Raw genomic sequence first — 24,543 nt, 5'->3', positions numbered from 1 at the left:
ATTGTTATTACTTGTGCGGGCGGCTAAGAGCCTCTCAGCGCGGGGGTGACAATAGCGGCTGACCTGCAACTTGCACCAAACCTTCCCATGGGTATTTTAAGTTGACCACTAATGGCGTCAAACTAAATCGATCGTTGATAATGAACTGTTTTTCACTAAACTTGGAGCTTCATTCTGTACTGTCCGTTTCACCAGTGCGTAGGTGTCAGTGTTATCGTTGCTCAAGTCGCAGAACCTATTGGCCGTGGGTCCTTCATCTCAACGCCTCTCTCACCGATGCCATCGGGATCCATGCCCGATATCTTGAGGTGAATCTACACCATGCTACCGTTGAAATACATGCAATGCTATTTACAGTCTTATTTTCCTCCCCGTCTTCTCGTATTTTACACTGGCTTGATCACCTCACAACCCCGCATTTTGGCTGGCACAGAACGCGCCCGCCGCCCGCCTCGCATTTGGGTCAACATCACCTACACGCACCACCATGCTCATGCCGACAGCCTGGTGCCACAGGATGTGGCAGTGAGCCAGCCACAGACCGCTATTTGTTAGGGGCAGACGTAGGACGACATGGCCCATGCGAGGGATGTATACGGTGTCTTTGAGCAGGTGGTTGAAGGGAGCGCGGGGGTAGTCGTCGTGCTTGGACTCGGGGTCAAACGGATTGTATGTGCCCTGCTCGCCTTTGCGACCCTTGTGGCTTACCAGTACGTAGAATGACCGCCCGTGCTGAGAAGTGTTAGAGCTAATTTTTCGCAAGGCTTCCATGGGGTGACATGAAAATGAGATGAGCGATTAACCACATACCAGATGGAAAGGGTGACCCTTGTCGTCGAGGTTGTTCACGACCATATCCATCCATCGTGTCTTGCGACCGGCTGCGCTGGCCTTGAACGTTGAGACGGTAAAGTTCTGGAGTCGACTGGGCTCTTCGGCCAGACTCGGCCACTGCTCTTCATCAACCGCCAACAGGGGCGCCGCAAAGGCATCCTTGACAATCCATGAGGAGTGATTGAAGAGACCAGCAGGTCTGTTCGCGTGGGTGGCGCGATTCTTGATAGTTGTGTAAAAGACGGCAGTTTCGGCCGGCTTGGTTGCCTCCGCGGCCTCATCTGACAGGGAAACCCCATTGAGATCGGCTAGTGAAAGCATTTTCACAGCATCGTCGCGTCGATTGATCTTCCTGTCGGCTGTTTTACCCAAGTCACCGACCGGGAATGACTGGATTCGGGTAAGAGCATAGTTTTTGAGTGGCATGTTGCTGCTCGAATTAGCGATGCGTTACGCCAAAGGGAATATTGCTTACCCGTCGTCAAGCTCAATTGTCAAGGTATTAATCGAACTCTCATCCCTGTCAGACTTGAGTGCCAATGTCTTGTCAAGTACGACATCAACACGCTCGCCAGGATATAAGATGCCAACCCCGCCAGCAGCAGGGGTCGATCTATCTACTAAGCCTTGGCCATCAACGGCGAGTATTTGCATGGTCCCGTGGCCGAAATTCATGGAGAATCCAGCGGAAGCACTGCGAGAATTAGGAACAGCTTGCCAATGGCCGGCACCGGACGTACCCAGTATTGACGATGCGAAGGCGCATGCGGTCGGCGTCTGGGAGGCGAATATTGGGCTTTTGAAGCATGGTGCAATTGACCACACGAGCTGCGACAGCCTTGGAGCAGTTGTAAGCCCCAACACCGTTGATTAGGAGTGAGTCGGGAGCAGGCTATAAATTAGCTGGGCTCTTGTTGCTGCGAGGAGCGACATACCTCATATCCAAAGTGGTCTGCCTCATCATACCACTCGAGAACTCTATTAGCGGGCCAGTGATACCAGTCACCAACCAGGAGAAGTTTCTCTTGTTCATAGTTATACTTGACCAAGTCGGTTTCCGCATTCGCCGGCCTGTGTATAACGATGCCACCGTAAAGGCCATCGGCTCGCTGGACGTGAGAATGGGCGTGGTACCTAGGCGATCAGTACGCAAGCAGCATGGCCGATTCCAGGGGACCTACCAGTATGTGCCATGCTGCGAGTCATCTAGGGTAAAGCGATATGTGAAGTTATTGTTGTGGGCAATGGCACATTGGGTAACACCGACAACACCATCCATGGCGTTTGCGCCTGAGGAGGTTAGCTAGATATCGCAATGTCAGGCGAAGCGAGCTACCATTCATGACCAGGCCATGCCAGTGTACGGAAATACCCTCGGTATCGTTCTCGACATGATTAAAGACGTTTATTTCGAGCTCGTCGCTGGGGCGGGCTTCAATGATAGGCCCAGGGAATTGGCCTAAAGAGTCAGCAAGGATTGGGTCGCCGCAGGCAAGAACAGAAGCTAGAAACATACCGTTTATAAGATAGACTTGCTTCTCAACGCCGTCAGGCTTGCGCAGCTCACGAGTTACACTCCATGACATGCGCAAGGTGGTTGGCTCCCTGGCGATATGGTCTTTTGGATGTAGGATGTAGCCGGCTTCCTGAGCCGGGTCTGGCAGGACGACTGGTGTTGGTGTGGGAGTTACGATGGGACGAAAGTTGTTGACATGTGTCACTGTGGGTGTCAGACTGGGTTTCTGGTGTTGATCGTGATCAGGAGCAGGTCTAATGGCCGTGTTGCGACTGAAGACGTGAAGCATGAACAGGGACAGGAGTATCGTAAACAGGCCGCTGGCGAGAGCAATGGCGGGCAGCCAACGACGGCCGCGCGGGCGTTCAGACCCAGCATGCATAGCGCCCAAATCGCGGGATTGATCTCTTGGTGGCAACGGCGGTAGCCTGCCTGTCAGTAGATATCGTGAGCTGGCTTGCCAGGCGAGCGAGCAAGGAGGGACTGCGCCCTGTCATCCGGCTAGCGGCAGGCCAGGGGCTCTGTTCGGACGAGAGGTCGATGGTGCGGGCATGCGCGTAGAGGGGAGACGGCAAGTGCGGGATGTGTCGAGTGGCGAATCGATGGCAGATGAGATGGAAAGGTTGATGAGGGTGGGCAACTAAACGTAAGGATAAGATGAAGGTGTCGAGACGGCAAGGTTAAGGCTACCGTGAAAGAGGCAAAGTGTCGCGTGCGAAGGGGAGGAGAGCCACTAAAACAAAGGACGAAGCCTATAAAACCCTCTTTTGCCTCTATAAGGTGAACTGGAGCGAGCGCTCGACTGCGCTAGACCAAGAGCCCCTAGCGGCCGCTCCGGCGGGGTCGCTGGCGGGTGGCGGCATGCGGGGAGGGGCCGGCCTGGAGTTAAGGTCCAGGTCTGCCACCTACAGTGGCGAGATGGGGTTGATGCTTGGGAAAGTTCAATTGAGTTTAGAGCCGGATGACTGACACCTTCCCAAATCGCTGGGTTAGTACCTACCTGTGTAACACCTCAGTGGACAGCTAGCTCGATGCGGCAGCTCCTTACATTTTGGGTTATCAGATTTGTCACACGTCTGATCTCAGCCGGCCACAAATTCCACGGTAAAAGCTGTTTCGAGGAGTTCAAAATGGATCAAGTAACATTATGCTAAAACTCAAGCTACCGGTAGCTTCTAGAGGTGCCGACTCAGTATAGAAAAGGTACTATAGCCAATGGCTGGCTGGCTGGCTACCTGTCGAGGTACAGGGCATTAGACAGACCAGTTAACGGAATGAAGCCGGAACACAGTCGGTCTAAAGCACATTGCTGTCCCATGAAACTGCCATTGAACTTTGAAGTAACTTTTTACCTAGCCATGCATCAGCATGCTTTTGCATCATTTTGCACCCTGCTGTTCAAATTGCCGTGCAGCTGGATAACTAATAGTTAAATACCTACCCAGCACCTGTCGCTGCAGCCACGTCATGCTAGGCCCCTCCTGCCATAGCACTCTCCGAGCCAAACGCCACCAGTCAGTAGCTTTCCGTTTGCATCATACAACTATCGCCATCAAGCATCATTTCACCATCATTTGCCAATTTTATCTTTATCAGGACGCGTCGTCCCTTCGCTCCCTTTACCCCACACTACCATTCTTCGCTACAGCCTCACCTACCCGCTGTGCCGGCGCGGCGCGCGAGCGGAAATTGCACCAGGCTAGCAGATCCCCACGTTCGCTCGACAATCATCTCACGCCCACGAACGGAAGCTCCTCAACTACGCTTGCAGATTGGCAGAAGCCTCACTTTTCTTACGTGACGACGCGACCCTGCCCGCGGTCTTGCTTTGTGCCCGCCGCCCCTCCGACATCCACCCACACACGTCGCTAGACCGACAACTCCCTACAGGCCTGCTCAAAAGCAAAACGACAACGCCTCCGACATTTCTCGCTCGCCTTGAACACGGCAGCGTTTACCCGGCCTCGCCATACTCGTCAGATCTCTTCGACCTCTCTTCGTGAATAATAGTTTGCGCTTCCGGCTCCTCGACCGACCCAACAGTTCCCCAGCCAGTCCACATGAGAATCATCCAATGCGACTCACGCCGTTGAGCTACTCCAGCCCAGCGTGGTGCCCATTGCTCGTTTCCTGCTGCCCTTCAGCTTGAAACGTTGCACTCAATTACCAGCGCATGAAACGATACCGACCGAGCTGATCCTGGTCTGCCGTGACACCCGGCACATGCAGGTCAAGCAAGATTTGTCCCGGCTATAACGACGCTATTGCCGTGCCTCATCTTGCGCCAGTCTCAACCCCCTCTCCCCTCGAACATTCGGTTCTGTCCCTCTTTGATTTGGGTGATTTGGTGGTTCCATTCCTTATTCTGCCGACACCATGAGGTCAACCAACAGTCCGTTGTGGGCAACTCTGGCCGCCGTGGCCGTCCAAGCCACTTCGCTTGCGGATATCAAACACATCGTGCTTTTCATGCAAGAAAACCGCTCCTTTGACCATGTTTGTATCATGTCTGAAAACCGGCTGTCATGAGCAAGCGCCACTAACTTATTTCCAGTACTTTGGGACAATGGCTGGCGTACGAGGTTTCGGCGACCCCAACGTCCAGGTCAATCCCGATGGCCACACAGTCTTTGAGCAGTAAGTCCTTTCCACCAACAAATGCACACGCTACAACTGCAATAAAAAGGTTGCCTGACAGCCGCAACAAGACAAATGAGCAAGGCCAAGAACGGCACGAAAACCCTCAAGCCCTGGCATATTAACTACCTTGGTGGCGAATGGAAACAGTCAACGCAATGCATGGGTGGCGGTGACAATGGTTGGGACACCATGCACAACGCTTACAATGATGGTCTCGGCGACAAATGGACGTACGCCGATGCAGGTGGTAGTTACGCCATGGGTTACTTTGAGCGACCGGACATAGCCACTCATTTTGACATTGCCGAAGGATGGACGGTGCTCGATATGAACACTCAGAGTGTGCTGGCCGCCACGGATCCAAACCGCATCATGTGGATGAGCGGTTCCATCAACATTCCCGGTTCGCCCACCAATCCGGACGGTGAGGGCGGCCTCATTATCGACAACAATGCTACTCCTGGTGGGTGCCCATCACGAACATGGAACATGCGCAAATATTCAATGTTCAGAGTTGAGCTCAAATCGCTAACTTGATAGGCTGTGAACAACCCAAAATCAACTGTTTCCCTTTTGTCTGGAAGACCTTTCCTGAATACCTCGAGGACGCCGGTGTCTCGTGGCAGGTTTGGCAAGACTTTGACAACTTTGAAGACAACATGCTTGCCTACTTCGAACAGTATCAAAAGGCTGCCAACGGCTCCGCGTTGCGTGACAAGGGCAACTCGTATCCCGGTCTCGACGCCTTCTATGATGCTACAAAACGCGGCACCCTACCACAGGTCAGCATTATTGTCGGTCCACAGGAGCTAGCCGAACACTCGCCCAATATGCCGATCGACGGTGCTTGGCTGCAAAAACAAGTTGTAGACGCCGTGACCGGTAGCCCTGCCTATAACGAGACAATACTCATCATCAGCTACGATGGTAGGTCGCTGTTCATTCAGTTGCACGACAGTTTGCTAACGTGACCAAGAGCAAGGTGGTTGGATGGACCACGTTGTGCCTATGGTCGCGCCCAAAGACACTCCCGGTGAATGGCTCAAAATTGATTCGCTTGGCGGCGAAAGCCCTGTCGGGCCAGGTTGGCGGGTGCCACGCTACATCATCTCGCCGTGGACGCGGGGTGGTAATGTGTTCACTGAGGTGTCCGACCACACGTCCGACATCATGTTTGTCGAAGCCTGGGCCAAGGCAAACGGATACAACGTGGAGGTGCCGAACATTACGCCTTGGCGACGCAGACACATGTCGAACCTGGTCAATGCGTTTGATTTCCGTCGTGTGAGTGAAATCTTGTCCAGATGCGCAAGATCTATGCGCCGTAACCATGCTGACCATTCAGGCGGACTTCTCGGTTCCACCTATCGCTGCTGTTCGCATGCCTGAAACAGACCCGGATAAGTCGTGGTCAGGGAACCTGACTCTTGGTTCTCTGGACGGCCCGTGGGTTGGGCCAGCCAAGTGCCTACAAGAACACGGAATCGGCAATCGACCGCCCGTGCCGTTCGGCAAGGAGAACGCTAATCAAGACATGTCGTCACTGGTGGAAGACGGGTTCAAGACTATGCGCGGCCAACCAACCGAAGGCCGCTATGTGGTGTTCCAGGCCAATGGCAAGGCGCTGACGAACCAAAAAGATGGTGTCAGCCTCAGCAGCGGTAATCAAAAGCACGACAAGATTGAGCAGCGATGGATATTGCACAGCCTAACTGACTACGGGAAACAATTCTACCTGCAGTCAGCCAAGGACAAACAATACATTCAGGCAGGGGACAAGTTGACATCGGATAAGAACAAGGCCCTGACGTTCACGATTGACTATCACGCTGATACGGCCACGTACACTCTGTCTACGGGAAGTGACAAGCGCGCGTTGACAGTTGAGACAAGGACGCACAGGAGAAGCGTCAAGCGCGAGGTCAACTGGAGCTGGGGCGACGCCAAATTTACAGCGTACGCTGTCTCATACAAGTCATAGCGTAAGGCTCTGCCGAGAGGTGGAACGATGACTGGATGATTCTGTTGGAGTTACGGGCGTCATGGGGAGGGGCCATTCAGACGACAGGGGTCGTGACCAGTGACGCGTCTCCTTTGGGGGAGGCAGCGAGCGGCATAATAGGACCGATAGCCATGATTTACATTTCAGCGCAAGGCATTTACTTATTGTCCTCTTTGTGGGACGTGGCCGAGCGTTATGCGAAACGGATGCCTTGTTGGGAACTGAGTCAATTCATAGGGCTCAGCTGGGGCTTTGGCCTGGACGGAGAGCGCACACGACCAGACGTGACGCGGTCTGGGTGGGCTGTATATGGCGTCCTCTCTTGTTTTTAGACTTGGTAAATATTTTACAAGCATAGCTTTATACATAGCTATTTTTCATATGCCTTTGACATATTCACTTCTTGAACCAGAGCCCGCCGTCTTGTGTAATAAAGGGCCTGATGGGTCTCGGCAAGATGGGTACGAGGCTCTATCTTGCTGTCTCGGCAACTCGATCGATGCGATGAGAAGCTGTGCGGTAGCATCGGACTGGGATCATGACTAGTTCAAGTGTCGCGTGTTGGTGATGGATGAATTGAAACGGGGACAAAAGGGAGGGCAGAGCAGGTCGATGCGAGTGTCCAATCACAGATGGGACCGCGCTGGAGACGCGCACAAGGGGTCCTAGGGCAGGGACGCTAAGTTTCGGTGCGCGCTGCCACGTTTTCGTAGCGTGGCCGTTGATTGCACTGTCGAGAGTCGGGATGCGAAGAAGGAAGAAAAGAAGAGACGGCGGAATATTTCTTGTGCTTCTAGAATATAGATGCTGCACATGGATGGAGAGCAAGATGCTGGAGATTTTTACGGGTGAGATGCGACCCCGGATCTGCCTGTGCCTTTTCGGAGTGTCGGGTACAAGGACCCCTCCCCTCCCATCGACTTCGGCGGCGTCCGGCCGGTTAGTGGCGCCGACAGCCGGCTCTGCCGTTGCGTTGGGCGGGTATTCCTCAAGTATTTTTTTTTTCTTTGCTGGACTATTGCCGTGAGGAGTACGGAGTAGACGGCTATTGAGATGGAGGGCGGGGGTAGAAAAGCTTAATGCTATGGCGTTGGGTTAGAGTATAGGTAGTGGATGGATATGTCTGGCGAGATGCATGTTATCTATTCAAACGTCATTATCGCTTGTTGGTAGCGGCTTCGTGATCGACTCTGCTCAGCAAAAAGTGTGCCAGCCAACTGACTGGCTATCATCCGTGACGGCAGCACGAGGACTGGTGGTATCAAATCAGGGACAAGTCGAACCATGATTCCTTTCTTGACTCGTCTACGGAGTAATAATAATCTGTGCCAGCCTGCTTAATCCCCTTCAATTGCCTATCCCTGCTGCCTCTGTTCTTTACACGTTCCTGCGCTTTTCCAAAACCCCTCCCTATCCGCCCTATCGACGCCACTGCAGGGGCTGATAACGGGGCAACGCCGCTGTAGAAACCCGGAAATCCACTAAAACTGCCGCTTCACGCCCTAAAACCGCCAAAAAGAAGGATTTGCAGCGCCAGCTGCCATAATCGTCTTCCCCGCTTTCTAAGTTTCTTTCAGTCTTTCCTGACCTGCCTCACGCAGACAATATCTCCCCATCCTCCCGGCTTCCACCTCCCCTTCTCTTCCTCTTCCATCGTTCACACGCAAAATAACACCTCTCATGTCCAGCTGCAGCTTCCGTGCATCTCCCTCTGCCGAAATGCGTCAGTAACACATGCTGAATCCGGCTGCGGCGCTGTACCACCTCCACGTAGAAGCTACATACCTCGACCAACTCACCTCACCTCACCTCTGCCGCTATGCGCGCCATGCCCATCATTCGCAGCAGGACAGGCTGCTTCACCTGTCGCCGCCGCAAGAAGAAGTGCAACGAGGAAAAGCCGCTTTGCAGCGGCTGCCGACGCAATCACCTCGAGTGTACCTGGCCTACGGAGAATGCCAGCGCCATGCAGACGCGCACCAAGAACCCCACGTCGCCCGCCGTCTCCAAGTCACCAACAAACCGGCCTCGTGCCACCTCTTTCGCTGGCAAGCCTGATCATGTCACCTCCGTCCAACACGACCCGACGGCGAGACAACGCGCCGAGTCGCACTCCTCCTCGGAGAGCAACCATGATCGCGGAGATGTCGACATGATAGTTCCCCAAGACGTCGATGCCCACGCCCCCCTCGTCGCAGACACTTCGCCCATCATGCCTGTCTCGCCAGTCGCCTCGCACGCCGACATGTTTTCCGATTCGCAGGCCCTCACCATCTCATCCATGAGCCTCGCCGCAGACCCGTCCATCCTCACCCTCTCGCCGCTGTCCCTGCTCCCCAACCACAGCCGCGAGTCGTCTGACCTGCTCAGCTACTACCTGCATCGCACTGCCAACAGTATGGGAAACGGCTCTACCGACATCAACCCCTTCATCGCAAAGCTCGTTCCCCTCGCCTTTGACAATCCGCTGGTCCTCCAGCTGCTCCTGGCCCAGAGCGCCGCTCATCGACAGTCGGCCGAGGCGGGCGTACTTGGCACCGAGGTGGCCCACCACTACTATACCGACTCCCTGCGCATGTTTCGCAACGTCGTCGGCGAGTACGTCTCGGGTAAGGAGGAGAATACTCTCGCCTTGACAGTTGGCAGCTTGATTTTGTGCCTGACAGAGGTCGCGAGGGGTGATATTCACGGCACCATCTTTGACCACCTCCGCGCCTCCGAGTCTATGCTCAATCTGCTGCTGACGCGCCCAAAGTCCGAGATTCCCGAAGATCTTCCTGATTTTCTCGTCGAGTTTGCCATTCACATGACCGTAACCAGCATCATGTCCACCGACCGCAGCCGCCCGCCTCCTGAACTTAGCCCGACCATCGAGGGCATGGGCCACACTCTAATCTCCAAGGGCTACGTCGGCCAGCTGTCAGGCTGTTGGCTCGAGTTGCTGCTCCTCATACCTCATGTCTATCACCTTGGCCATCGCATCATGACCACTCGCGCCGACGGGAAGCTGTCACCGGAGCCAGATGACATCATCACCTTTGGCATGCTGCAGTCGCAAATCATGGCCTTCTTCCCTGACTTGTCCGTAAATCCGTACTCCCGACTAGCTAGTCTCGTTTTCAAGCAAGGCGTGCTCCTCTACCTATGGAGCATTCTCGGCACTCCGCATCAAGAGCGCGGGAATGAGGCCCACATGAGCCTGATGGCGGGTGCCGTCTCCGACGCCCTGTCTCTTCTGAGCCAGTTCCCGGCTACCCTGCGCATCAATACCAGCCTTTGCTGGCCCTTGGCTGTTATTGGATGCTGCACAACCGATGCCGACGTGCAGCAGGTTCTGCGGGAGCGGCTGCAGATCATGCATAGGACCATTGGCCTCGGTAACATGAAGGAAACGCTGATACTGCTGGAACATATATGGACGAAGCCACCAGAAGATGTGAGTCCCTGGAAGCTGTCGGAGGTGATGCAGGATCGCCAGGTGTGGATCTCTTTTGCATGAGAAAAGAATGCGTGTGGGTTATTCGACGACGTTAGTGTGGCATCAACAGCGCCCCTTCCGAGAGCATCGCCACCTTGTGCGGTAAAGCCTTGAATGCCGCTGCAGAAATGACAAGGCCAACAACCGTTGTTACCCTGTCTGCTGGGCCGCCCAAGATGCAACTGATGCTGTCAGCTCAGATCAGCCATCGGTGTGTGGAAGACTCACCCCCTCCAGCTCTTCACGCAGCTCGGCTACAATGGTATCGTGCACGTCTGCAAGCACATAAACCCTTCAATGGCGCAGCGGCCCTGGCCCGAGTTGAAAACGGTGCCATGGACAATTCTTGCTGCCCGCCCAATTTGAGGCTGCATCGGCGCGGGCATGGTCAGGTTATTAGCCCCGCAAACAATGTTCACTCCCACAACTTCGCCCACGGTAGCCTTGTTTATCCTCAGGATATCCGCGGTAGAATCGACGAGCACACCTGCTACACAGCCTGCTGTGCCTTCTTGACATTGCTGGTATGCAGCTGAAATACCCTGGTCGTGACCCTGCGGCGGTAACCGCCTCGAGGAAGTGGTCGGCCTCGAGGCGCGTATGTGATGAGTGCCCAAGAAGCACGAGACATCCGGCCAGTATCAAGGGAACGGTTATGGAAATGGTAATGAGATACGGGAACTATACTTTGACATTAGCGTTGGCATTTCCGCGACTGTTTATTCCAAGCATCGAAGACGTCACATTTCAAACACTTTCCAGTTCCCTGGCTATTATGTGCATGTTGGACGTACAAGTGAGAATAGAGAAAAAAACAAGATGGGAAAAGCGAGGTTGGTCAGGACAGGGATGGTGCGGGTTGTATATAATAAAGTTGAAGTTGACGGCGCACCGCTGCCGCGAGCCGCTGTGGGGACCGACCGCCAGCTGCCTTATACTCCACGTTTCTCCTCGGAGCCGCGGTGGCGGTAAAGATTGACGGCAGGATTATGCAGTTTCCTTGGGGAAGAACGCATGATGTTTGACGTAACCATGTTAAAAGTTGGCCGAGATTTGTGTTCGACGAGGGAGGCCGCCGGAAAGACATGCCCGCGTTGGTGGTGCAAGTAGTTACCGCCATGCGACGACCTCTTGTGTAAGTAAACACCACCGAGGCAGGATAATGAAAAGTTGCGTCATGGAAATACAAAATATTATTTTAGATATTAAGTCGTTGCTCATTTACCGGTGCCTCTGGAAGAAGTGCATCTATCTAATTAATAAGGCAAAGAAAGGCAGACACTCATGTGCTCATGTGTACCATTTATCATCCTGACCGAACATCGAATAGTCTGCTTTCCATGAGAGCCGCCACAGACCACCTTGAGCTGCGATGGATGGTTGGTAAGAGGTAGAAAGCTCAGCACTGAATACCGCCGGACTATATACACCCTATCGTGCCCGACGGTCAACTCTCTACCAACTTCGCCCTCCCGTGGTATCGTCATCGCCTCGACAAGGAAACGCTCCAGATCGGCCGGCCTTCCATGCATCACTTCAAGTTGACCTTTTTACTCAGGAACTGCCTCATCGAGGCTCGTGAGAAGCCTTGCTTTGCTATTGGATACAATGATATTTGTCTCCTCGCCCCCGCCCGTCCCCTAGAGTGTTATGACTCGGCAAACTTCACATACCGCGCTGCTGGGCTCGACTCCCGGGTATGTTGCGATGTGACAGGTAAAGATTAAAGATGGCTGCAGAAGAAAATCGTTGCATCCAACACTCCGAGCTTAGTAAAAACAGAAATGAGTCGTCTTGTATTTCCTTTTTTTTAATGAGAAGGAATTTCGACACACAAATTTCGTCTTCCCCGATACAGAGTGCTTCTCCCCATTCTCTCGGCGTAGATAGCCTCACGATCCGCGCCACCGGTAACCCGGCTCTTGACACCGATTCTTCCGCGCACATGCAAGCATTTCTCCAAATTAATATTTATTTATTTATTTAAATTTCCCCAAATTTCCCCATTACTCCAGCTCTTCCCCAGTCCCCTCGGCCTTCTTCTTTCATCTTTCCCTGTCTCATTTCGTAACGCATTCTCAAGCACCAATCACACGCTTCTTGCTTATCTTTGGCCTCACTAATGAGACCCGTCCGCCCACTTATGCGCGACGTAAACAGCAAGGCTGGGCAGTTTCCTTATCTTTCACCAGACAGAGACCTGGAAAAGAGGTACTGTAAACCAAGTACATTTGTCTCTAGTTTTATCTTCTTTTTTCTTTTTAAAACGCCTAGGCCCTGTTTTCCCATTCTTGAATGCTAGTAAAAACTCATCGCTTTCATGCCCAATGTACGCATAAACCAATAACAACCAACCATCAAACCTGCCGATTTCCCTCATCTTTGGTGAGGGATTTAGATGAACGACATCTACGACAATGCAGCTCGCTTCGCATCCAGCAGGAACCCGCAAACCTTGGTCGCCAGCATCTTGCCGCAGTGCGGCCAGCTCACGCGGCTCATGCCGTCGTTGTACATGTCCTCAGAGAAGAAGCCAATGGCACGACGCCCTCTGAGGATGAGCGTCATGGTCTCCTCGTCGAACTCGGGGTGGCCCTGGAACGAGAGGAAGCGGCCGGGCCTGTACATGCCGTGAACACCGCAGCGCGCAGAGCCGCCGATGCTGTTGACGCCGGGCGGCAGCATCGTGACGGCGTCGCGGTGTGTCTGATGCATGTGCTAAGTACATGTCAGCATGGGGTAGAACTGCATACGAAGAACGAGGATGACTTACAATAGTTGGCACGCCGAAAAACTGCCGACCAGTCACGCTCAGGTCGATCCGCGTTACCGAATTCTCCCAGCCGCCCGGGTTGACCTCGACGCGACCGCCAAGCGTACGCGCGATAATCTGGTGCCCGAAGCAGATGCCGACGACGGGCTTGCGCGAGTTCTTGAAAAAGTCTGTGAGGTAGTCGATGAGGGCAATAATCCAGGGCGTATTGTCGAACGCGGTGTGCTCTGCTCTGGTCAGTCTTACCCCTTTTCTTTCTCTCCTTCTCTCTGGATCGTCTTTGGGCCGGGCGTGGGCTACGGGGGTGGGCGAAACTCACTGCTGCCGGAAATCATGAGGCCGTCAAAGTCCTCAAAGACCGGGTACACATGCGCGTTGACGACATCCCACTTGGTCACGACCAGCTCCGTCTGCGCGTCGCCGGCAGGCAGCCCGCGCATGCCCTCGGCGAGGAGGCTGCGGAACATGTCCCCGTAGGAGCCCCGGAGTTCGACTACGCCCGGGAAGGGGACATCGCACTCGAGCACGGCGAGACGAAACTTGGCCATGGCAAAAAAAAACTTCTAGGTGGGAGGGACTGGTGAATGTGTATTGGTATATGGGTTGTGGCCAAGTTGTCAAGTGCCTTCTCAAGGTAAGATACGTTCCAACAGAGTCTGCGAAAAGGAAAGAGGGGAAGAGAACTCGTCAGCAAAATCCGAGGGCGAGAGGAGAAAAAAAAAAAACGAAAGAGGGCCACCGACGACTCCTAGCCAGAAACTGAGAGCCACAACACTACGCAGACTCTCCGCTGCCCGCCTCCCGCTACCAGACCCTTCTCCAACAACGAGAGCTCACTACGTCAAGTGTGGGAATCCCATGACCGAGAACCCATGTCGTGTCCGAGCCCGTAATCTCACACTCTCACGAACCCGCACACACCACGCACATGCTGCCCTCCGATACCTCCTTGGTCGTGCGGAGCTACGAGGGTGGTCGTGGTGGTCGTGGCCCTTGATGGGCAGAGTTTTCCCCCACCCCTTGCCTGTCCAGCGAAGACGCGTGCAAACGCATATCTGTGACCTGATGGAAACCCATACCCACGCTGTGGACGTCTTGATTGGATCAAAATGCCATTCTTCTCTTCTCCGCTCCCCACCGCGTTCCTACCCGTAGCAAGCTAGACCGGGATCCCCGCCGGCGCCGCGCTCCGGTCCCGGCGGCCGGGTTTCGTCTTGGTCCCGCCATCTGACGTCTTTTTCCTACGTTGACTTTGGTATTCGGAGACTGAGACTTTGAAGTTGAGCTAGTGGGAAATTTTCCATCGTTTTCTTAGAAGTACAACCTGCAGAGAGGTGCGGTGAGTTTGCCGTTCTTTTCAGTTGCGGATACTGAGAAGAAAAAAATACGCCAAATGTCTACCGGCAAGTGCCGAAAGTGGGCGCGGCCAAGTTGCTCTACGCAATAGTACAGCGTCTGAAATAATAACAGGCTGCCTTTTGGAGCTACCCCGACGGCTACTCAACCTTTTGACACATAAGCCCCTGGAGTTCTTGGTTAATTACTACCGTAACCAACCTGTCAACCTTGTGGGACCGCTTTGTCCTGGCATTTTTCGGGTAAGCTCAGAACAATGTGCTGTCGCAATCCCAGATGGGAAGTGACAGACAGGTGGCTTGTCGTGTTGGGTTTCTCTTAGTCAACGAAAAGATGGCAACCTCCCCGGCGCGGGGTGTCCCTTGTCTAGCGCATCTGTGCGCTCAGCATTGAGATTCTAGGTCAGTCAGGCATCCTGGTTTGCCCCGTCAAGGGCTTTCAAACGAACGAGTGCGGCCTGCATTGATGGGTGAATTGAATTTCATTGGGAGGTCGAGGCACTAGCAGTTTCCCAGGGCATCCAGATTGCAAGTACAGAACATATTTCAGTGGCGTCATCGCAAAGGTAAACCACCCAGGTTTACTATGGCGAACCCGGGCTTTCACAAGCTAAATTTGTCGTCTGGGCAAGCCAAACTTGCCGTACTCGTCATTGCGCGTGTGGTGCAGACAAAACTCTAAAGTATCTTCGTCCTTAGTTCTCGTTGATACAAGTGCTCGCAATGTTGCCCAGCGTTCCTCACCGGCAAGGCCCAACATTGGGCGGCACTCTCACACCATTGACTCTGGCCATGTTTGGTGCTGCCGCAATCCGCCTTATACCAGTTGGCTCAGTCGGTACTAATAATCCAGCTCTATCCAACTCAACTTGTGTTCGTACTGGAGCGAAGGCCGACTTGTGCTAGCGGAATTGTTTTGGAGATTCTGACAAGGCAATGAATGGTACATCGCTGTACAGTTGGCGGGGGCCGCAACTCTGCCTACCTGGTTGCAATGCCGGGTTCTGCGATACCGCTGGTCTCTAAGAATGTGCGAATTACAGTGACTGTTTTTTTTTTTGATTTCTATAAAACAAGAAGAAAAACATAATCGACAGCTTTGGTAAATTTCGCAGTCGTGGTATAATCCGCAAAACGACCACCATGACTAGCGCAGGCGCGTTATGCCTGGACGCCTGCTCGTTAAGTGGCCATGAATGACCATTTGCATTACATCTATCAAAACTATTTCCTCTGCACCTGTACTCACAAAATTTACTCCGGACCGACAGTATCTACAGACTTTGCGAGTTCGGGTACAGCCCTTCCCTAGTCCCGCTCGCCAAGATGAAACCACTTCTCCAAACACAGGCCTGCGAACCAAAAGCGTGTCGATGAAGCATAACTGACTGACAGGTATGCGCGCACAAACCAAGGTTCAGTCGAAATCAAGCATCGGACAATCTAGAGCCACGGGTCCGATTCCAGAGAGGTGCTGGACCTTGGACGGAACGACGACGATACGTGCAGTCTTCTACCTATTGTACAAGGTCCCTTCGAGGATCTCAAACGGCCCCGTTCGGTTTGCACAAGAATAAGGAGTTGACCTAAAGCTTTGGTCGTCTTACTGAAGTTGTTACCGGATTTGCGTTAGAGCAATCATAACCCAGAATCACTAGTAGCATCTAGAATCATGTGACAATAAGCACCATGCGGATTCTGGTGAAACATGCCAACAACCTTGCGCATAAGAAGCCCGGACGCTGGAGGCAACGCTCTGCATGATGAGACAACAGCTTGCACCCGTCGCTACGGGGTCAGCGGCTGCACTTCCGTGCACATAGCCGCGCGGATCTATCGGCTGTCACTGACTCGGGCTCAGCTGATTTGTCAACCGAACCGAGCGAGAGTTGAGTACAGAACTTACACATAGAGAGAGATTTTCACGAGACAGCGACCCTAGTATGCGCAGCTAATGTTTTGCGAGTCTTGGTGGCAGGGCCGGGGATGAGTCGGGGCCTCCGTAACAGTAGGCGTCGCTGGTTTACAACTCGGCCTTACTCGTTAGCAATTCATTATGCTAATGCGTCGTTTCGCCTGTATAGCTCCTGGTCGCTGGAATTTTAGCCAAGCATCACGAGGCATCACCGCGATGGAGCTGCGAAGTTCCCTCCAACATGTCGGTTTGTATCTACTGGCTGGAGATGCTACGCACTTCCGAGCAGCAGTTGTGAGGGATTATGCGGTAATACGAAAATCTGTAACAAGTTTTAAAAACAGCTTTAAGGCATCAATACCGATAGAGAATTACTCAGTTCTATTGCCAGTGGCTACTTCCGGCTAAGCGAGGCTCCCTTGTATTTTTTTGACAAGTTCTAGTATATTTGAGGTGTATAAATAGGGTCTGTCTTGAATAGTTATCACCATTTTTCCATCAGCCCTCAACTACCATACACATAACACCGATTAAGTTTCTTACTTATAACATCCGTGTCCAAGTATCCTCTGGCAGGAATACTTTTGTACTATCATTCTATCACCCCCCAGCTACCACTTACCGAGTCTCTGTTTGGAACGTGTGCGACAAAAATGAAGTTCTCAGCCACTCTTGCTATTCTGTTTGCCGGACTTGCCGCGGCTAGTCCTCAGTTCTCTCAGAACCCCGACGGCAGCATCAATTTCACGCCTGCACCTCAAGGGCCCCAAAACTCCCAGGGCTTTTCCCAGGAGAGCTGTGACCAGGTTCGCGCCAATCATGGCGATGACCTCGCTGGTAGATTAGGGGTACGAGTCCTCTTCCACTTTGTCTGGATGATGTGACTAACTTTTTCACAGTGCAACGAATTCAAATAGTTTCAACGAAACATTTACAGGGTATAGGGCTGAGGAATAGGCCTGCATATACAACGGTGAATAGCTTATATTAGTTGGCTTAAACCAGGTATACTAGCTAGGTTTAATAAATCTGTTGAATCCCTGCAGAACGGCCACCAGGGTAGCGCGGTCGCCGTAGCGGTCGCCTTACGCTACCCTGCTATAATTGACCATGACCACTTGCAATTATATCTACGAAAACTATTCGCTCTGTACTCATACGTGTAGAAATTATTCCATGCTAAAAGTATCTATGCAAATCCCAGGTTCAGATAACGCCCGCCAGTCCTGCTCTGTTAAGGTCAAACGTCATCTCAGAACCGCGGGCTGTACTACGTAGCCAATGATACGTGCATTCCTCAGCCTATTGTGAACGGCTGATGTTGTTGGTAGTTCCCTTGGGCAGTGACAAGCCTCCGGCATCTCCAGCATTGACCCGTGTTTGCAAAGAAAGCAGTCGGTGCTGAGGCAACATCGCCTCAATAACGTTCTCAGAGGTCAGAAACCGATCCGTCAGCGGGACAGCCACCTTCTTCCTCCAGCGATGAGTAGGTCGACTCGATTGTTGACGATGATAAGGGCCAAGCGCTCATCGCTAGACATGAAGATGGTTGTCAAATCGCTCGCTCGCTTACAAGGTAGTAGGTGCTGCCCCAAGCAGCCCAAACAGGCTGCGCTGGAGACACGACCACAGCGACGAACTAACAAAAAAAAGGAGCCACTACATATTTTATCAAGTAATTGTTCGGCTGGATGGAATCGGCCAATAATTTATCCTCGTCTCCAACGCCGAATTTGCGCACCCCGAGGTCAGAGCCGTACCATCAGTATCTGTCGCGTACTTATAACCAAGCAAAGTTGCCATGCTAATGACGCAGCATCAAAATGGAAGCTACCGACTCGACATGTCCAATTAAAGAAAAGAGACGTCAAGAGCGCGAGAGCACTGATCGCCTCTGCTGGACTCTCGCAGGCGACTTTCCTGCTTGCATATCCGTCATGAAGAACTTTCGAAGTGGCCAGGAAGGGCTCGAGCCCTTTCAGAATCCAGACGGTACCTGGCATGAAATCGCATTATTACCAGTGAAGCAACCGCCTGTCTCTTCAATCGTGGCTTCCCTCGAATTCTTGGACGACTGGGAATATGACTGGGTCCAACACCATGAGCACCACAAGGAGGCCGAGTTCGTTACGTACGGAGACCTTGGTGACGAGGATCGACCTTATGCACGCGAGATGAAGGAGGATGGAAGCTGGGAGGAGGACTCGAATACCGAGTTCCTGAACAAATGCTGCGGCAGAGGGAGGCCAATGAAATGGAGAGGGCTTACCCTGCATGTTGCCGCATCTACAGAACAAGGCTTCGTCACGATAAAAGACTATATTGCTAGTAGGTTCACCATTTCCTGCAAGAAACGCTATATTTATCTTAACTTTGAACAATCCAGCCGTGCATCCGTGGCTCATGAGCCTACGCGAGCATCTTGTCGAAGCCAAGGTCGATTCCCCATTGTCATCCCCCGGACCGTTGGACGTGGCCCTCGACTCTACATGGATAGTGAACGCCCGTATGGTGCCAAAGGTTGATATTGAAACGGAAAATGATTGGCGTGGACGTTTTCGACCAGTTCCACCCATCAATGATGCGCTCAGGCGACACATGCGACTTGTACGGGGACTGCAGGGCTAGAAGCACTCTCGTCACCTCGTCTTGATCAAGGGTTCAGCTTTTGTGTGGTACCATAGGGGGTTAAGGGAATCAAATATTGGTTTGACGAGTAGTTGGTGCGCTGCAGTATCAGCCGTGGTAGCATAGCCCGTCGCGCACATGGTAGCTGTCAGTTACTCAACTTGGGCTGAACATTGTTGGTTGGATTGACTCCGACGAGAGAGCGCACCAGATGGACAGCAGCTGGTCCACAGTCAGACCAAGCCATTGAGCTTGACTCCGTCCTGCAAATTCAAGAAGACGAGTTTAACATTGGATGCTCACAATCTTTGCTGTTGGTTTAATTTGCTCCGCTAATTAGGCAGTTGTAACCCTAGTATGATCAACAAAAAAATCCACTCCGCCCGCAAGAAATATATACTTGTTATTTATTGAGAATTGATTGAGAGTTTTACTAATAACAGTGGCCCTCAAGACAGCTTACGGCTTCTTAGAACACTCTCAAACTTGCCCGTTTGATGGTTGAGCTGATACGTAACCTTGCCAATGTTAAACCCCCAATCACCAAGTATATTAGCCCCGCCCTTGCAGACGGACTTAGGGTTCTGCATCAAGGCCGTGCACTGTAAGGGTTGTACGTAGTTAGCTGTGAATGTGTTGTAGCTAGGAGTCATGTGTCGCTTACCCTAAATTGCCCTTCCATTCTCTAATCTTGTACCAGGTACCATCGGCGGCGTTGGGGCTCGTATCGGTAGGATCAAAGATCTTAGCGTTATTCTTTCTAAGGAAGGTCGATAGAATACCTCCCTAAGCGCTCTAGGATGCGATGTTTACGGGGATCAGGTAAGCGCTTCACAAGGGTGTTAGTTAGAAAGCCGTAAGATAAACGTAGACTCGGGAATGCATTGCATACTGCTCTCCGCCCTGATTAGTCGAGGCAAATGGGAATTCTTCTAGGGAGTCGAAATTCTGTTGGCTCCAGGTTGGTTAAGGTTAGGGAAGACGCAGTTTCTATCTGTTCTTCTTAAACGGGCTCCTACAGGTTCTGGCTTTCCTATCGTTCTTCGTGTCCTACTTATTTTTGACTCACAAACTATTAAATTAAGTATTAATAATAGATACTAAAAATGTTAGAGGATATTACCGACCCATCCCGCCTGACGAGATCCGCAGCTGGCTTGACGAGATCCGTCCGTGGGGCGCGGAATGGGTCGAACCTGATGACTTTGACCTACCTGACGTCTACGATCCGTACGATTAGACCCGCTGCGGCCAGTCTGTTTCGTTGGGCACCTGCACTTGGCCTGGAGCTACATGGCCAAGTGCAGGTGCCCAATCGCCTTGCAGGCGAAAAGAGCAGCTCCAGCACGCAAAACTGCCGTCATACTCGCTGATGTGCGAGTTTCTTTCTTTTTCCAACTCCGCAAATGTGGTCGCACCTCGGTCAAGTGCCCGCCTTTTAAGCCCGACACCCTACGGAACGTGCACCGTCATAGACGTCGCTCCATGTCCGCCGCCAGCGCCATCGCGAGATAAGTACCTCGACCGTCGGCGTGAGTCTCGCCATACGGTGGCCCTCTGACAACAATCAGCGCAAAAGCTTTGCACTCTTGGTGCCCGGAAAACGAATACGTGACGCGGGTGGGCGGCGGGACGGGGATGAGGTCGTCGCGCGCTGCGAGGTGCACCGCGAGCTCATGCCCGTCGGAGAACACCTTGAAGATACGAGTTTCTGCATGAAAAAAGTAAGATTTCTAAGCCAACCTAACTAATAGACTAAAAAAAAGAATTGCATATACTGGCTGAAGCCGCGCATAGCTCAACTGACTACCAGACGAAGGTGATGCCGTAGGGCTCGGCTCTGTAGTCGCAGTAGACAGTGGACTTCTCCATTTGTTCCAAGCAGCATGCATTCTTACGATTTGACCGGGTGTGAAGTTATCCATGCAACCACTACACGAGCAAAGTTAGCCGATCAGGGTTCGTTTTCTTTCAGTAGCTTGCTCTGCTTGGGAAGCTGCTAGAGACGAAGAGACTCACTCATCTGCAGCCCCCATAAAGTTTTGGAGTGGATCAAGACCAGGCAGGTCTGGGCAACTATCACGACTACTTTCACATCCAAACGTCGCATTAGCGGCGGCGGGAGTATCGGAAACCCGGTCTCCGCCATTAGGGTCGGCGACACAACCTCCTTCAAACGGGTGATAAAGGCCAAACCAATGGCCCACCTCATGAGTCGCAGTTTTTCCTAGGTTTGTCGGTGCTCTATCACCGCCGGGAACCGTTCCTGCAGCCACGACGCAAACACTACTTGTATGGTCGGTGGTGGATGCGTCCCAAGGGTATGATGCGATGCCGAGAAGCTCGTTGTTTTCATCGTCGTAGGGTGGTGGGAAGCCGTAAGGGGAGACCACTTCCACAAAATAGAGGTTGAGAGCATCGTTACCGCCTTGATGAAGAGTCGCGACCATGGCGGAATAAACTCCATTAGCACCGGACGCCCAATCCTCGTTCTCCGTCCAAGTTGTGTTACGAAGGGTAAAAGAGATGTTGGCTCGGCTGAAGTCTTGGTTGAGCACTTGAAGCTGCCGCTCCATAGTTTCTTTCTATTTCCTTCGTTAGCCTGTTCCAGTTGCTAGTCAGCTCTTTTGACTGAACCCGGGTTAAGCCGAACCGAGATGTAAGCGGAGGAGTTGCTCGAGCCCGCAACGGCGTGCATGTAAGTATCAACCGCGATTGTACCAAGACCACTCGCATCTGTCCCCGTAACTGCAAGATCATCAATCGCTGATCGAGCGAGAAGTAGACTTCGGTGAGCACTCTCGCCGCAACGCGATATTCCTAGTACCGGTGTGAATGAAGCCAGTGCAAGGTACAGAGCAGTGAGAAGAGCCATTGTATAGGTGTTGAGCCGAGTAGTAGCAGTAGTAGCAGTAGTAGTTGTAGACTGTGGAGGGAAGAGGCAGGGGCGTTTGTGTGAAGAGTGAATGGCGTTGGAGCCGAAAGAATTAAATACTGAGTAACCACCAAGCACAGGCTAGCGAGAGACGATCCTCAAGATTGGACTAAGTGGATAAGCGACAAGCAATCTTACGATGGCTGTGTTATGAACAGAGATTTGTTTAATTTCTTCAACCAGTGACTCGTGCGTGGCGATGCACAAGTCTTGCCTCGGCAGTTGTAAACTTAACAATAGGTAGGTCTATGAACATCATTCGAGGAGGAATAAGGGCGGCCCCAATTAATTAGGTACAGTAGCTGAGCCGAAGCCCCATACATTGATCTGTTCATTAACCTAACAGGGGAGTTCACAACCTGACTAGTTAGGCTCGGGCGCGCCGTGGCGCTTTGGAGCACTCTGGGCATCTTCACCTTACAGCCTTTGGTCGCGCCCGAAACACCCTGCTTTACTACCTTTTCTCAGCCTTGGGTAGGGCTGTACATTTCGGCTCCGTACAGCGTGCCGGCACGCGCAGCCCACCTCGTCAGCCAATACCACGCCAGTCATCACTCCGATCGCCAGCTGCGTACGGCTGCGAGTAGTCACGTTCCTGTCATTAGCCTGTGTCGCATAGTGGCAGTGCAACTCTGGGTGCCCGTGTCACACAGTTGTGCGTGGACATCTCAACGGCATCGGATGTATTCTTGCCTCCACATCGTTGACTGGAAATGGGAACCGTCAAGGTCTCAGCTCTGCCCACCATGCGCACTGCGTCAACGCGTCGGAGCTAAACCATCCGTATAGACACCTGCCTTGTTAACCCTAAGTCGTCGAGTCCGAAGACGATGACGATTAGCTCTTAACGCCGCTGCCTACATAACGTAACGAGTTAGGTGAACTAGGCGCTGCCGGTCAGTATGCCACTTTCTGTGCGAATAGAGGCCCGCCAAGATTGACGAGCTCCTAGTTATATCTAACCTCCAGCAGGCTATCATTGGAGGACCGAATTGGTCTAACAATATAAAAAAAAAGAGAATATCTTAGTACTTTTCTAAATATAGGTAAGGCGGCTAGGTATTATGAGTTGATGTAGTGTAAAGTCTGGATATAGAATGAGAATTTTGGTATTATGCTACGATCTCTTGTGTGGCAGTAGGACCTCCTCTCTCTAGCGAGGCACCTCTCGTATTTCTCCTCCAAGTAAGATCAAAATACCATGATATAGCAGATATAGAAAGATGATTAACTCGACAAGGGCCCGCAGCCCCTCCCGCCACGTCGCCAACCTTGGCCGTAGCATGGTTAGTATGTGTTGCAGTTCACTATCATTTACCGAGCACTCGAGATCTACCGGAAACTCAGCTCCCTGTCGCGCGAGAGACTCGCCGCTGCAGTCCAGGCGGCTCGGATCTGAGCCGCCGGCTGCTTGCTGGTGGCTTATTAGGGCTTATGTTATCTGTTGATACTAGACGCACTATTTCAGTTAGGTGCATCACGTGCACTGCCTTTCATAATACCAGCGAGTTCCCATCTGAAGCATTCTCAATACAAATTCCAACTTTCCAATATCACACAAAGCCTCGCCATGCTCAGCTCATTAGATATTCTAACTGAAGCCAGCCGCCTTCGGTCTGGAGTTCCATGCTCAGTGGCAGACGAAAATCCCCATTCAGGCCATTCGCATAGGGTATTCAAAGTTGTTTTTAAAGACTCTGTCGTTTAGGCTGCCCGGACAAGTCAAGATATCAGCAGCTGGAAGAATGAGCTGCGCGCTATCAAAGACTTCCAGCATGTTAAGCAACATCGTCCAAATATCAAGCACCAGATATATATTTCAGAGATGATCACCCTGTCATGTATTTAGAATGGGTCGGTGGTGCACCACTGGCAGTCTGGAATTTTGTCGGAGCCTGGGTCCCTTTGGTCCTTTGAGCAGCCGGCGTTGGACTCGTCCCCAGCTGCCAGGTAGTTGGCCTTGGGTTGTCGTTCTTCCCCCAGTGGCCTATCGAGGCCACGCTGCCGTTTGGGCATAGTAGTGACGAAAACCTTTCAGTCTCTTGTTGTTCCCAAGGAAGAATTGTATGCATAAGAAAGTGTTGCAAAGGGAAAAAGCGAGCAGCTTAACTGCCAGCCTGATCTGATGCCGGATGACGCTTGCAGGTCCTCCAATTTGGTCAAAGAGTCATTGTCAGGCGGAACTGGTTTCGGTAGTGGCCAAAACTGGTCGCTTCTACCGCGCATCATACAGCGCGCCTTCCCTGGGTGCAACTCTTGTCAGGCAGGAAGATAGAGTAGTCAAGTTCATTTTCTATCTATAGGTGGGCGTGACGGCACGGAAATCCCATCAAGCACTGGGACGTCAATAATTGGTGTCCTGGAGGTTCGAAGACTAGGAGTTGGCGGTTGATGCGTTGTCGAATGAGGACAGCCACATGGCAGACGAGCAGCACACTGTGAATCCATCGATACAGAAACTGTTCCA

At 52.4% G+C, this 24,543-nt stretch overlaps 7 protein-coding genes across 7 annotated transcripts; 3 read left to right on the top strand and 4 right to left on the bottom strand.

Moving 5' to 3' along the window:
* Positions 1-405: 405 nt before the first annotated feature.
* On the bottom strand, positions 406-2,732 carry ISF_08824 (ferro-O2-oxidoreductase; the record flags this gene model as incomplete). The annotated part of the gene is made up of 8 exons (XM_018852427.1): positions 406-732; positions 811-1,264; positions 1,310-1,528; positions 1,575-1,726; positions 1,770-1,968; positions 2,016-2,124; positions 2,171-2,293; positions 2,351-2,732. The coding sequence occupies 8 exons, from the start codon at positions 2,730-2,732 to the stop codon at positions 406-408; spliced, it is 1,965 nt and encodes a 654-aa protein (XP_018700387.1).
* A 1,994-nt stretch (positions 2,733-4,726) lies between these two features.
* On the top strand, positions 4,727-6,971 carry ISF_08823 (Phosphoesterase; the record flags this gene model as incomplete). The annotated part of the gene is made up of 6 exons (XM_018852426.1): positions 4,727-4,846; positions 4,905-4,987; positions 5,059-5,453; positions 5,531-5,917; positions 5,967-6,274; positions 6,336-6,971. The coding sequence occupies 6 exons, from the start codon at positions 4,727-4,729 to the stop codon at positions 6,969-6,971; spliced, it is 1,929 nt and encodes a 642-aa protein (XP_018700386.1).
* Positions 6,972-8,811: 1,840 nt separating this feature from the next.
* Positions 8,812-10,491, top strand: ISF_08822 (Zn(2)-C6 fungal-type DNA-binding domain protein; the record flags this gene model as incomplete). Its single annotated transcript, XM_018852425.1, has 1 exon — positions 8,812-10,491. One exon carries the CDS (start codon positions 8,812-8,814, stop codon positions 10,489-10,491), a length of 1,680 nt encoding a protein of 559 aa, XP_018700385.1.
* Positions 10,492-12,879: 2,388 nt separating this feature from the next.
* Positions 12,880-13,791, bottom strand: ISF_08821 (GMP synthase; the record flags this gene model as incomplete). Its single annotated transcript, XM_018852424.1, has 3 exons — positions 12,880-13,188; positions 13,244-13,470; positions 13,563-13,791. The coding sequence occupies 3 exons, from the start codon at positions 13,789-13,791 to the stop codon at positions 12,880-12,882; spliced, it is 765 nt and encodes a 254-aa protein (XP_018700384.1).
* Positions 13,792-17,166: 3,375 nt separating this feature from the next.
* ISF_08820 (hypothetical protein) lies at positions 17,167-17,430 on the top strand (the record flags this gene model as incomplete). The annotated part of the gene is made up of 2 exons (XM_018852423.1): positions 17,167-17,361; positions 17,413-17,430. 2 exons carry the CDS (start codon positions 17,167-17,169, stop codon positions 17,428-17,430), a joined length of 213 nt encoding a protein of 70 aa, XP_018700383.1.
* Positions 17,431-20,610: 3,180 nt separating this feature from the next.
* Positions 20,611-21,033, bottom strand: ISF_08819 (hypothetical protein; the record flags this gene model as incomplete). Its single annotated transcript, XM_018852422.1, has 2 exons — positions 20,611-20,852; positions 20,949-21,033. The coding sequence occupies 2 exons, from the start codon at positions 21,031-21,033 to the stop codon at positions 20,611-20,613; spliced, it is 327 nt and encodes a 108-aa protein (XP_018700382.1).
* A 123-nt stretch (positions 21,034-21,156) lies between these two features.
* ISF_08818 (metalloprotease MEP1) lies at positions 21,157-21,717 on the bottom strand (the record flags this gene model as incomplete). Its single annotated transcript, XM_018852421.1, has 1 exon — positions 21,157-21,717. The coding sequence occupies one exon, from the start codon at positions 21,715-21,717 to the stop codon at positions 21,157-21,159; it is 561 nt and encodes a 186-aa protein (XP_018700381.1).
* Between the last annotated feature and the right edge of the window lie 2,826 nt (positions 21,718-24,543).

Source organism: Cordyceps fumosorosea (genome assembly GCF_001636725.1).
Source record: "Cordyceps fumosorosea ARSEF 2679 chromosome Unknown scaffold_36, whole genome shotgun sequence".
NCBI lineage: Eukaryota > Fungi > Ascomycota > Sordariomycetes > Hypocreales > Cordycipitaceae > Cordyceps > Cordyceps fumosorosea.
The sequence above is the reverse complement of the archived record's forward strand: the minus strand, read 5'-3'. Positions and strand labels throughout refer to the sequence as shown.